Source organism: Hemitrygon akajei, chromosome 10 (assembly GCF_048418815.1).
Source record: "Hemitrygon akajei chromosome 10, sHemAka1.3, whole genome shotgun sequence".
NCBI classification, from domain to species: domain Eukaryota; kingdom Metazoa; phylum Chordata; class Chondrichthyes; order Myliobatiformes; family Dasyatidae; genus Hemitrygon; species Hemitrygon akajei.
Window position 1 is genome coordinate 31,247,252 of NC_133133.1, and position 14,710 is coordinate 31,261,961.

A 14,710-nucleotide genomic window follows, 5' to 3' on the forward strand; every position below is an offset into this window, starting at 1 on the left:
CAACATTTAGCATTAAACATGCTCAATACAGTAAAACAACAACTTGAAATGTGTATTATAAACATATACATACACACAGTACATTTAAAAAATATATATACTCTATTCTAACCAAAACAGGAGAGTTATACTTTAATATTTCTACCAAAGCTATTCTTGAGGCACCATTAAGAATCCGAAACAACACTCTGCTGGTGAAATTAAGTGGGCCGATTGGCATCTCTAGGGGCAAAGGAATTGTCTACATTTTGGGTTGAAACCCTGCATCAGGACAGAGAATACAAATTGATTAGAATCAGAAACAGGTTTATTATCAATGGCATGTGTCGTGAAATTTGTTAACTTAGCAGCAGCAGTTCAGCCATGATAATGAAAAGGGGACTGCCCAGACAGGAGCCCAAATTGATTGGTGGCCTGATGGTCAAAGGATAATGACCAGGTCAATGATATATTAAGGCACCGATAAAAGGAAGGCAGATGGAATGAAGTGGAGGTGAAGGAAGGGTGAAAGTGGAGACAGCTACTGGAAGGTAACAAGCAGGAAAACTGCTCCTGTTCCACCATAGCCCTTCTCCACTTTATACTGACCTGTTCTACTCTCTATTCTTAATCTTAATGCAGGGTTTCTCCCCTCTCCCCACCCCTCTATAGATGATGTTTGACCCATTGAGATCCTCCATCAAATTGTTCATTGCTCGAGAATTCAGCACTTATGCCTCCATTAAGAATGGAGCTGATAACTTTACTAACCTTTACATCCTCTCTTCACTTTAACTCTAGGTCTGTGACAGATTAGCCAATTGCAAATAAGAGTAGCTGCCAAAACCCATTGTTGCCCACCCAGGGACATTGGGGATGTATTGCTAAATGAACAGCTCCAGTCCTTGCAGTGAAAATAGATTTACAGGTGTTACAGGATTTTGACACAGCAAATCCAAATAAGGCTAGTATGCAACACATGATTTTCTGGGGTGGGGATGATAGTGTTTGTAGGTTGTGTTGTCATGTGCTTGGTGTCCTTGCCTTGCACAGTTGGAAGTTTTTATCAAAGTAGTCTTAACAATTTGCTACAGTACATATTGTCCATGATATATGTACATTGCATTGGAGGTAGTGAATGTTTAACATGGTGGATGAGTTGCCAATAAAGCAAGCTACTTCAATGTGTACAGTTTCAAACTCTCAGAGCCAGAATTGTATCCATCTAGGAAAATAGACTGCATTTCACTCTGCTCATAACTCACTTCTTGAGATGGGGAGGGTGATATGGGCTCAGAAGAGTCCCTCAAAACAGAATACCCAACTTTTGAATGGCTTTAACCACAGTAAAAACATGGCTGATCTGGCCAAGTTTCTAGTCAAAGCTGACACCAATAATTTTGACAGTGGGATAACTTGATAACAGTAACTGATTGTCAAAGAGAGGTGGTCAAATATTCTTCCTGGTTATAGTCAATGCTTGGGATTTACATAATAAGTGCCAATCAAAACTCTAACTTCAGCTTGAATATGGAATTGTATGCAATCAGTAAACATCTTCTGAAGTCATGATGCAAGAAAATCACTGGATAGAGAAACATCTCTCCCAAGCATGAGAAACTTCTCCAAAAATTTTCTGAGGCTGAGATAATTGGGCAATAGCCCATGTCTTCTTTCTACACATTATAACTTAAATGTAGAGTTTTCTATGCAATTCCTGTTAACTTTGCTTTTCCAAGGACTCAATTAAGTCACTTCTGGACAAATGTTGTTTTAAAGGAATTTACTGTAACCTAACATCCGGAATTAAGTTTTTTGTCAATATTTGGGCATAACTCTAATGAAGTGTGCAGAAGCGCATTCACAGCAAAACCCAATATAGCTTTGGTGAGCAGATGCTGTTTGAAAGCACTATTGACCGGGGTTATGGCGATTAGAGAGTTGGCTAATGGAACAACTGCTGCAATACGGGGTACTAGCTAATTTGTTTGCTCTCTTTCTGTGATCAGGACATACCCAATTTCCCTCTGTGTTAGTGTAGATGACAGTATTGTAGCAGTATTGAAAGAGTTTGAGCAGAGTTGCAGCTAATCGTGAGCTTGATAGCAGGGAAGGTTCAGGCATAAAATGGAGACACTGCCTAGCAGAGCGATCAACAAAGGAGCATCATTGACGGAGTGATCTGAGGCACAGTGGTAGGGCTTTGGCTCATTCGGGCTTCAGCAATAATGGGTCGAGGCGAGGTATGTTACCTGTGAGGAATAGAAACAGGAAGTATGTCTGTGAGGCCTGTGTTCTGTGCTGGGTGTCAGATGTGGGAAGTTCGGGAGACTCCCAGCTTCCCGAATGGCTACATTTGCACCAGGTGTGTCGAGCTGCAGCTCCTTAGGGACTGCGTTAGGGGACTCGAACTGCAGCTTGATGACCTCCTTTTGGTTAGGGAATGTGAGGAGGTGATAGAGAGGAGCTATAGGCAAGTAGTCACACTGGGGCCTCAGGAGACAGATAAGTGGGTAACAGGAGAGTAAAGGGCAAGAGTCAGATACTGGAGAGTACCCCTGTGACTGTCCCCCTTAACAGTAAGTACTCCTGTCTGAGTACTGTTGTGGGGGACAGCCTACCCGGGGAAGCAACAGTGGCCATACCTCTGGCATAGAGTCTAGCCCTGTGGCTCAGAAGGCAGGGAAAGGAAGAAGGCAGCAGTACTAGGGGACTCTATAGTTAGGGGGTCAGATAGGTGATTTGGTGGATGCAGGAAAGAAACACAGATAGTAGTTTGTCTCTCAGGTGCCAGGGTCCGGGATGTTTCTAATCGCATCCATGATATCCTGAAGTGGAAAGAACAGCCAGAGGTTGTGGTACATATTGGTACCAACGACATAGGTAGAAAAAGGGAGCAGGTCCTGAATACAGACTACAGGGAGTTAGGAAGGAAGTTGAGAAGCAGGACCTCAAAGGTAATAATCTTGGGATTACTGCTTGTGCCACGTGACAGCGAGTATAGGAATAGAGCGAGATGGAGGATAAATGCGTGGAGGGACTGGAGCGGGGGCAGGGATTCAGATTTCTGGATCATTGGGACCTCTTTTGGGGCAGGCACGACCTGTACAAAAAGGATGGGTTGCATTTGAATCTGAGGGGGACCAATATCCTGGCAGGGAGGTTTGCCAAGGCTATTGGGGAGAGTTTAAACTAGAATTGCGGGGGTGGGAACCAAATTGAAGAGACAGAGGAAGGGGGGGCTAGCTCACAAATAGAGTAAGCTTGGAGACAGTGTGAGAGGGAGGATAGGCAGGTGATAGAGAAGGGATATGCTCAGACCAATGATTTGTGATGTGTCTATTTTAATGCAAGAAGCATCATGAACAAAGCAGATGAGCTTAGACAACAGATCAGTACTTGGAGCTATGATGTTATGGCCATTACAGAGACTTGGATGGCTCAGAGGCAGGAATGGTTATTTATAGTGCCAGGATTTAGAAACAATCTTTTTATGATATTTGGGGACCTTTCCTAAATTACTTTTCCAATTTATAAAGTTTAACAGTGCACAGACTTTTATATATATTTTTATCTTCTCTTCTTAAGTGATTATGTTTTTTTTCTAATTATCCATTGTCATCCATCAGCTTTTTTCTTTGGTAGTTGGTAGGGGGTTGACTTTTTTTTATATAAAAAATTTCTTTTATGATGTATGACTTATCTTTAAATTTTTGATTACAGAGTGGTATACCTTTATGTGTTATGCTATAACATTTTGATCAATTTTATTACAATATATGAATGTACACAAGTTATGTTGAGATGTATCTATGTGCTGCACTCTGTAAATCTTTTTTTTTCTGAATAAAAATATTGTAAAAAGAAAAAGGATTTAGATGTTTCAGAAAGGACAGGGAGGGAGGGAAAAGGGATGGGGGGTGTGGCACTGCTGATCAGAGATCAGAGAGCTTACGAAAGGTTCAAAAAACTTGGTAATGATAGAGATCTATAATATTATAAGGCTAGCAGGAAGGAGCTTAAGAATGAAATTAGGAGAGCCAGAAGGGGCCATGAGAAGGCCTTGGCAAGCAGAATTAAAGACAACCCCAAGGCATTCTACAAGTATGTGAAGAGCAAGGGGTTAAGACATGAGAGAATAGAACCAAACAAGTGTGACAGTGGAAAAGTGTGTATAGAGCCGAGGAGATAGCAGAGGCACTTAATGAATACTTCGCTTCAGTATTCACTAAGGAAAAGGATATTGGCCATTGTAGGGATGACTTACAGCAGATTGAAAAGCTTAAACATATAAACATTAAGAAAGAGGATGTGCTGGAGCTTTTAGAAAGCATCGTGTTGGATAAGTCTCTAGGACTGGACAAGATGTAACCCAGGCTACTGTGGGAGGGGAGGGAGGGGATTGCTGAGGCTCCGGCAATGCTCTTTGCATTGTCAATGGGGACGGGAGAGGTTCCGGAGGTTTGGAGGGTTGTAGATGTTGTTCCCTTATTCAAGAAAGGGAGTAGAGATAGCCCAGGAAATTATAGACCAGTGAGTCTTACTTCAGTGGTTAGTAAGTTGATGGAGAAGATCCTGAGAGGCAGGATTTATGAACATTTGAAAAGACATAATATGATTAGGAATAGTCAACACGGCTTTGTGAAAAGCAGGTCATGACTTAAGAGCCTGACAGAATTTTTTGAGGATGTGACTAAACACATTGATGAAGGTAGAGCAGTGGATGTAGTGTATATGGACTTCAGCAAAGAATTTGAAAAGGTACCCCATGCAAGGCTTATAGAGAAAGTAAGGAGACATGGGATCCAACAGGACCTTGCTTTGCGGATCCTGAATTGGCTTGCCCACAGAAGGCAAAGTATGGTTGCAGACAGACCATATTCTGCATGGAGGTCAGTGACCGGTGGAGTGCCTCAGGGATCTGTTCTGGGAACCCTACTCTTCGTGATTTTTATAAATGACCTGGATGAGGAAGTGGAGGAATGGGTCAGTAAATATGCTGATGACACAGAGGTTGGGGGTGTTGTGGATAGCGTGGAGGGCTGTCAGAGGTTATAGCAGGGCATCAAAAGCATGTAAAATTGGGCTGAGAAGTGGCAGATGGAGTTCAACCCAGATAAGTGTTAAGTGGTTCATTTTGGTAGGTCAAATACGATGGCAGAATATAGTATTAATGGTAAGACTCTTGGATGTGGAGGATCTTGGGGTCCGAGTCCATGGAACACTCAAAGCTGCTGCGCAGATTAACTCTGTGGTTAAGAAGGCATACGTCGCATTGGCCTTCAACAACCATGGGATTGAGTTTAAGAGCTGAGGGGTAATGCTACAGCTATATAGGCCCCTGGTCAGACCCCACTTGGAGTAATGTGCTTAGTTCTGGTCACCTCACAACAGGAGGATGTAGAAACCATAAAAAAGGTGCAGAGGAGACCTACAAGGATGTTGCATGGATTGGGGAGCACGTCTTAGGTTGAGTGAACTCAGCCTTTTGTCCTTGGAGCCAGCGGAGGATGAGAGGTGACCTGATAGAGGTGTACAAGATGATGAGAGGCATTGATCATGTGGATAGTCAGAGGCTTTTTTCCAGGGCTGAAATGGCTGATACAAGAGGGCACAGTTTTAAGGTGGTTGGAAGTAGGTACAGAGGAGATGTCAGGGGTAAGTATTTTCTGCAGGGAGTGGTGAGTGCGTGGAATGGGCTGCCAGCAACGGTGGTAGAGGTGGATACAATATGGACTTTTAAGAGACTCCTGGATAGGTACATGGAGCTTAGAAAAATAGAGGGCTATGGGTAACCCTAGATAATTTCTAAAGTAAGTACATGTTCATCACAGCATTGTGGGCAGAAGGGCCTGTATTGTGCTGTAGGGTTTCTATGTTTCTAATCAAGGCACACCAATTTTTAACACTATAGCCAACTTGTCATTAGGACTGACAGCCTTTGTTTCAGCAAGTAGACGCAGCTATTTCTTAATACATTACACAGAATAAACTCAATTGTTTGAAGGCTGTTTATTGTGATGATGGTGTCATCAGGAGGAAAATAGAAGAACCATCCATTTTCAGATTCAGATTAATCTATTTATCACATGTACATCCAAACGTAGAGTGAAAAGCATCATTTGTGTTAACAACCAACAAAACTGAAGAATGTGCTAGGGGCAGCCTGCAAGTAGTGCCACACATTCCAGTGCCAACTTTGCAGTTTTGACTAGGAATGATGTCAAAAGCCTTAACTTATCTTTTGTTAGCATATGATATCCATGCTATCCAGTGGACCCCGCTACAAATTATTTATCCATGTAATAGACTTTAATGAGATTAAATTCAGATGTGAAACTCTCCAGCATCTTCTTCACATATGACATTGCCCAAGCTCATGAGAACAGGTGAATGTCAATGGCCTTAAAATCATACACGAGGAAATCTGCAGATGCTGGAAATTCAAGCAACACAGACAAAATGCTGGTGGAACGCAGCAAGCCAGGTAGTATCTATAGGGAGAAGCGCTGTCGACGTTTTGAGCCAAGACCCTTCGTCAGGACTAACTGAAAGGAAAGGTAGTAAGAGATTTGAAAGTAGGAGGGGGAGGGGAAAATGCAAAATGATAGAAGACCGGAGGGGTTGGGGTGAAGCTGAGAGCCAGAAAGCTGATTGGCAAAAGGGGTACAGAGCCAGAGAAGGGAAAGGATCATGGAACGGGAAGCCTAGGAGAAAGAAGGGGGAGGGGAAAACCAGAGGGAGATGGAGAACAGGTAGAGTGATGGGCAGAGAGAGAGAGAAAAAAAAACAAACAACTAAATATGTCAGGGATGGGGTAAGAAGGGGAGGAGGGGCATTAACGGAAGTTAGAGAAGTCAATGTTCATGCCATCAGGTTGGAGGCTACCCAGCCGGTATATAAGGTGTTGTTCCTCCAACCTGAGTGTGGCTTCATCTTGACAGTAGAGGAGGCCATGGATAGACATATCAGAATGGGAATGGGACGTGGAAATAAAATGTGTGGCCACTGGGAGATCCTGCTTTCTCTGGCAGATCGAGCGTAGGTGTTCAGTGAAACGGTCTCCCAGTCTGCATCGGGTCTCACCAATATATAAAAGGCCACACCGGGAGCACTGGACGCAGTATACCACACCAGCCGACTCACAGGTGAAGTGTCGCCTCACCTGGAAGGACTGTCTGGGGCCCTGAATGGTGGTGAGGGAGGAACTGTAAGGGCAGGTGTAGTACTTGTTCCGCTTACAAGGATAAGTGCCAGGAGGGAGATCGGTGGGAAGGGATGGGGGGGGGGGGGGGGGATATGAATGGACAAGGGAGTTGCGTAGGGAGCAATCCCTGCGGAAAGCAGTGGTGGGGGGGAGGGAAAGATGTGCTTGGTAGTGCGATCCCGTTGGAGGTGTCGGAAGTTACGGAGAATTATACGTTGGATTCGGAGGCTGGTGGGGTGGTAGGTGAGGACAAGGGGGACTGTATCCCAAGTGGGGTGGTGGGCGGATGGGGTGAGGGCAGATGTGCGGGAAATGGGAGAGATGTGTTTGAGAGCAGAGTTGATGGTGGAAGAAGGGAAGCCCCTTTGTTTAAAAAAGGAAGACATCTCCTTCATCCTGGAATGAAAAGCCTCATCCTGAGAGCAGATGCGGCAAAGACGGAGGAATTGTGAGAAGGGGATAGCATTTTTGCAAGAGACAGGGTGGGAAGAGGAATAGTCCAGGTAGCTGTGAGAGTCTGTAGGCTTATAGTAGATATCAGTAGATAAGCCGTCTCCAGAGATGGAGACAGAAAGATCAAGAAAGGGGAGGGAGGTGTCAGAAATAGACTTTAAAATCATTATCAGTTACCTGCATCTCCTCAGAAGACACTAACAAGCTATATACACACACGTGTAAAAAATTGTCTGACTAGAAAGCAGCTGTACTTACATATTCCATCATGTTACTGGACTCACATTTCCTTTTACTTAACTTCCAGTGCAACCCAAGCTAATTCCAAAACAAGAAAAGTAGATTTAATTGAGGAGAAATAAATTATTATGACAAAATTCATAACAGTGAATAATGCAGGACTGAAGGTGCTGTATTTAAATGCACATAGCATTTGTAATAAGGTAGACGAACTTGTGGCGCAATTAGAGATTGGTCTGTATAACGTTGCGGGCTTTACCTAGTCGTGACTGAAAGAAAGTCATAGTTGGGAGTTTAACATCAAGGGATATACTTTGTATCATGAGAACAGGCAGGAGGGCATAAGCAGTGGTGTGGCTCTCTTGGTAAGAGATGGAATACATCTTTAGAAAGAGGTGACATAGGGTCAGAGAATGCCAAATCTTTGTGGGTGGAGTTCAAGAAAATGCAAGTGAGAAAAGAAACATTATGGAAATCATATATGGGCCTCCAAATAGTAGCCAAGATTGTTGGATTGAGATTGCAAAGGGAGCTGGAAAAGGCATGTAATAAGGGTAATGTCAAAATTGTAATGGGAGACTTCAACATGCAGCAGGATTGGGAAAATCAGGTTGGTGCCAGATCACAAGAGAGGGAATTTGTTAAATGCCTGCAAGATGGTTTTTTAGAGCAGCTTGTGCTCAAGCCTACTAGGGGAAAGGCTATCCTTAGATTATCTTAGATTGGGTGTTGTGAAATAACCCAGATTTTATTAGTCAGCTTAACGTAAAGGAACCCTTAGGAGGCAGAGATCATAATATGATTGAATTCATACTGCAATTTGAGAGGGAGAAGCCCAAGTCTCATCTATCAGTATCACAATGGAATAAAGGGAATTACAGAGGTATGCACAGGTTGAGTCTGTGGTAAAGGCGGCAAATGCAACGTTGGCATTTATTTCAAGGGGAATAGAATAAAAAAACAAGGAGATCATGCTGAAGCTTTGTAAGACACTAGCCAGGCCACACTTGGAGTACTGTTAACAGTTTTGGGTCCCTTACCTCAGAAACCTTGTATTGTCATTGGGGAGAGTCCAGAGGAGATTCATGAGGATGGTTCCAGGAATGAAGGGGTTAAAATATGAGGAGTGTTTGGCAAATTTGGGCCTGCACTCTCTGGAATTTAGAAAAATACGTGGGGATCCCCTGAAACCTACCGAATGTCGAAAGGACTAGATCAGGTGGAGGTGGAGGGAACACTTCCTCTTGTGGGGGTATCCAGAATTAGAGGGCACAGCCTCAAAATTGAGGGGTGACCTTTCAGAACAGAAGGAAGGAAGAATTTTTTTTAAGCTACAGAGTGCCGTGGAAGCCAAGTCTGTGGGTATATTCAAAGTGGAAGTTGATAGATTCCTGAATGGTCGGGACATCAAGGAGTATGGTGAGAAGGCCAGGTGTATGGGGTTGAATGGGATCCAGGGTCAGCCATGATGAACATAGAACATAAAATAGTACAGCACATTACAGGCCCTTCGGCCCACAATGTTGTGCCGATCCTCAAACCCTGCCTCCCATATAACCCCCCACCTTAAATTCCTCCATATACCTATCTAGTAGTCTCTTAAATTTCACTAGTGTATCTGCCTTCACCACTGACTCAGGCAGTGCATTCCACGCACCAACCACTCTCTGAGTGAAAAATCTTCCTCTAATATCCCCCTTGAACTTCCCTCCCCTTACCTTAAAGCCATGTCCTCTTGTACTGAGCAGTGGTGCCCTGGGGAAGAGGCGCTGGCTGTCCACTCTGTCTAATCCTCTTAATATCTTGTACACCTCTATCATGTCTCCTCTCATCCTCCTTCTCTCCAAAGAGTAAAGCCCTAGCTCCCTTCATATAACCATATAACAATCACAGCACGGAAACAGGCCATTCCGGCCCTCCTAGTCCGTGCCGAATCTCTGATCATAATCCATACTCTCTAAACCAGGCAGCATCCTGGTAAATCTCCTCTGTACCCTTTCCAATGCTTCCACATCCTTCCTATAGTGAGGCGACCAGAACTGGACACAGTACTCCAAGTGTGGCCTAACTAGAGTTTTATAGAGCTGCATCATTACATCGCGTCTCTTAAACTCTATCCCTCGACTTATGAAAGCTAGCACCCCATAAGCTTTCTTAACTACCCTATCTACCTGTGAGGCAACTTTCAGGGATCTGTGAACATGTACCCCCAGATCCCTCTGCTCCTCCACACTACCAAGTATCCTGCCATTTACTTTGTACTCTGCCTTGGAGTTTGTCCTTCCAAAGTGTACCACCTCACACTTCTCTGGGTTGAACTCCATCTGCCACTTCTCAGTCCACTTCTGCATCCTATCAATGTCTCTCTGCAATCTTCAACAATCCTCTACACTATCTACAACACCACCAACCTTTGTGTCATCTGCAAACTTGCCAACCCACCCTTCTACCCCAACATCCAGGTCGTTAATAAAAATCACGAAAAGTAGAGGTCCCAGAACAGACCCTTGTGGGACACCACTAGTCACAACCCTCCAATCTGAATGTACTCCCTCCACCACGACATGCACTTCTTTCACTGCTCTATCGCTCGGGGTCCCATCCCCCTTGCAAATTAGTTTAAACCCTCCCGAACCATGCTAGCAAACCTACCAGCAAGGATATTGCTCCCCCTCGAGTTCAGGTGCAATCCATCCAATCTGTACAGGTCCCACCTTCCCCAGAAGAGATCCCAATGGTCCAAAAATCTAAAACCCTGCCCCCTGCACCAACTCCTCAGCCACGCATTCAACTGCCATCTCCTCCAATTCTTACCATCACTATCACGTAGTACAGGCAGCAATCCTGAGAACGCCACCCTTGAGGTCCTGTTCTTCAGCCTTCTGCCTAGTTCCCGAAACTCACACTTCAGGACCTCATCCCTCTTCCTGCCTATGTCGTTGGTCCCAACATGTATCACAACTTCTGGTTGTTTTCCCTCTCGTACCAGGATGACATGCACCCAGTCAGAGACATCCCAGACCCTGGCACCCGGGAGGCAACAAACCATGCGGGTTTCCTTCTCACGTCCACAAAATCTCCTGTCTGCTCCCCTGACTATAGAGTCTCCAATGACGACAGCTCTTCTCTTCTCCGTCCCATCCTTCTGCACCACAGGGTCAGACTCAATGCCAGAGGCCCTGCCACCGTGGTTCACACCTGGTCGGTCGTCCTCACCAACAGCATCCAGGACGGTAAACTTATTATTCAGGGGAATTGCTACAGGAGTGCTCTGCACTACCTGTCTACTCTCCTTCGCTTCCCCCCCAGGACTGTCACCCAACGACTTGCTTCCAGCAGCCTAGGTGTGACTACCTCCCTGTAGCTCTCATCTATGACTGCCTCATTCTCCCTTATGAGTCGAAGGTCATCCATCTGCTGCTCCAGATTCCTCACATGGTCTTCCAGATCGCCCAGCCGCAAGCACTTCTGGCAGATGTGACTCTGCAGGAGAGGGGAGTTCCCCCAAGACTGCCACATCTCACAGGAGAGGCACATCACTGTCTCAGGAGGCATTGTAAAGACTAACTGGGAACAAGCTCGTCCTCCGCCTCTTTTCGTTGAAGCCTCTCAAGTCAAAGCCTCAAATCTCCACTCCTTCACTGGCCCACTCACTCACTGAGTGTACTTTGAAATGGCAGAGCAAATGGCCGAATGACATGTTTCTGTTCTTATGTCATATGGTCAAATTTCAAATGCAAAAGTTATCAAACCTCAACTAACACCAATAATAAAAAAAAAATCAGTAAATTATTAAAATATCTGCTTGCAGAATATTGGAGGATTTTGGTGACTAAATTACTCTTTTCCATTTTCAATGCTCATTCTGCACTCTCTCCAAAGACTCAACATCCTTCCTATAATGGGGTGACCACAATTGTATGTAATACTCCAGATGCGGACTAACTAGAGTTTTATAAAGCTACAGCATAACTTCCCAACCTTTGAACTCAATGCCCTGACTAATAAAGGTAAGTATGCCATGTGCCTTTTTACCCACCCTATCAACCTATGTAGCCACTTTGAAGAAACTATGAACTTGGACCCCAAAATCCCTCTGCTCATCAACATTGTTAAGGGCCTTGGCCGTAATGTACTCCCTCTTTACACTTGAGCTATCAAGGTGGAATGCTTCACCTTTGGCTGGGTTAATCTCCATCTACTATTTCCCTGCCCATTTCTGCAACAGATCTATATGCTGCTGTATTCTTTGCTATCCACAACGCCACTGATCTTTGTCTTTTGGAACATGAGAGGAAACCAGAGCACCTGGAAAAAGCCCAAGCAGTCACAGGGAGAAAATACAAACTCTTTACAGATTGCGGTGGGAGATGAACCCCGTCCTTACAGCTGACACTGTAAAGTGGGGTGCTAACCACAAGCTACTGTGCTGTCCTAATTTCATTCAGCCCTCCCTAAAAGAAACCTTCACAGTCAATGCAAATGATTATTCTAATTCCTAATACAATAGTTTGACTATGAAGAAGATAAGTTATTTATTTGTTTACTGATACAGGGCGCAGTAGGCCCTTCGAGCCACGTTACCCCAGCAATCCCCAATTACACCGATTAATTCTAACCTAACACAGGACAATTTACAATGATCAATTAGCCTACCTGGTAGGTCTTTGGACTGTGGGAGGAAACCGAAGTATCTGGGAAAACCCAAGCATTCCAAGGGGAGGATGCGCAGACACCTTATAGATGGCGCTGGTATTGAATTCCAAAGGCCCGACGTGTACGGTAATAGCATCACATTAACAGCTGTGTTACCATGGCGGCCACTTTAATATAGCATTAATATTTTCCCTCGGGTCCAGATGTTAGTGTACAAACAAAATAGAGCACCACCATGTGGAAATTACATTGAAAATCCACGCTGATAATTTTTAATCAATAGCCTGCAAGAAAGCTTCATTTTCAAGTGATAAAATAACAGAATTATAATGTGTGAATATGCAATGCATAATTACTCAGTTTTTACCTTGTGATACAATCTGTTGTTTTCCCACTCTAACAGCTTTTGTATTGATCTTCTAGTCTGGAAAAGATAGAATAGAAGATATCCTTTTAGCATTATACTTAACACAAAGAACTTATACAATAAAACAGACAGTAAAGTAAAGAAGGCAAGTAAAGATTAATTATGCAAAAAGTTATAATTTTGCTATAGCATTAGAAAAGCTGCTGATCATGAATTTAATGGTTCATTGATTTAATGGTATCTATTAAATCAAATTCTGAGATATTACAACCAATCTACTTAAAAATCATAAAGACCAAAACGCTTTTGACAGAAATTTACATAGTAACAATACTATTAAATAGCAAGAGTATTAAGTTCAAAGTAAATTATCAATGTACATATACATCACCATAAACAACCCTGAGCATTCATAGTAAATCTAGGAAACACAACAGACCACATCCAACAGGATGGACAAAAACAACTAAAGTGCAAAAGAGAACAAACTGTACAAATACAAAAAAGAAAAAAAAAGTAATAATAACCAATCTGGAAATTTTACAAAGAAAAATAAGAAAGGAAATGACAAATTTCTAGAAAGCACTATATACACTCAAATCTATTTAGATTAACATGACCTTGGACAGAAGGAGGAAGAGGAATAACAGACATTAAAAATCTACACAACAGTAAGATAAAACTTCTAAGGATATATTTTCATCAACAAAAACAGGAATCAGCACGCCATGTGAGCACATGCAATTCTGATAAGTAATGCACACTTCAAAACTTAAATAAAAGTACAACCCAGTAAAGTGAAGAAATTATCACGATGGAAGAAAAAGTTAACCAATGGAAGAGTATGCCCCTCCATGGAAGACATCCCTGTAACCTGAGCAAAATAGATATCTACAAGGAAGCATAGAACATCTGGCTTAGAGACCTTTTCCCAGAAACAAAGAGATCCGTTGTGGCAATACAGGACCAGGCAGTTTACACAAAATTTATCAAAAATATATAATAAAATACCAACAACTTCAAGATGATAAATACAGAAAATACAGAAACAATTCAACTCATTGCAGGATCCTATAGCTCAATCAAGTTGTAAACATCATTCACCAAAATCTTGCTTTAAAATACAATTCATAAAAGACACTATGCCTTATGATAAATACAAGCCTGATCCAGTTTAGAGTCAGAGTCCTACAAATTATATTACAACCAATCCTTTATTACAGATAGGATGATCCATAATAACTGTCCGGAAATAATATTACATGATAAACAAGAACAACTTATTTAATAGATAAAGCCATTCCAAACAACATAACCTACAGAAATCAATAATGAAAACCACCAGAAATATGCTGAATTAAGAGAGGAAATTGAACGACTATGAAACATGAATAGGATATACACTGTCCCAATAGTAATATCTACTACCGGTATCATCCCAAAGTCATTATACAATAGCATTAAACAATTAGCCCTACGCAGCAATACTTAAGAAAATCTTCAGAAAGCCAAAGCCCTGAACTCCGCTAGGATAATCTGAAAGTTCCTAACAATTCGGAAATTAATGTGCTTGGCTATTCTCATACCTCAGGTTTTATCAGCTTGAGCTGAGGGAAAAAAAATAAATTAATTAATAAGCAAAAGAAATTCAAAACATGAGATGAAGAGTCCACGGAAGTGAGTTCATAGGTTGTGGAAACAATTCAGTGAGGGAAATCGGGTGAAGTTATCCACTCTGGTTCAGGTCCTGAGGCTCTTGTACCTCCTTCCTGTTGGCAGCAGCAAGAAGACGGCATTAATAGGCATTA

The 14,710-nt window shown here is 42.9% G+C and overlaps 1 protein-coding gene across 1 annotated transcript in view; it reads right to left on the reverse strand.

The window, feature by feature from the left end:
• chic1 (cysteine-rich hydrophobic domain 1) overlaps positions 1 to 14,710 on the reverse strand; it is a 45,591-nt gene that overhangs the window by 3,518 nt on the left and 27,363 nt on the right. Inside the window, exons 4-5 of the mRNA XM_073058012.1 lie at positions 12,903 to 12,959; positions 7,898 to 7,957 (exon numbers count right to left, since the gene is read on the reverse strand). Coding sequence (XP_072914113.1) covers positions 7,898 to 7,957; positions 12,903 to 12,959 — 117 coding nt within the window. The remainder of the gene's footprint in view (positions 1 to 7,897; positions 7,958 to 12,902; positions 12,960 to 14,710) is intronic.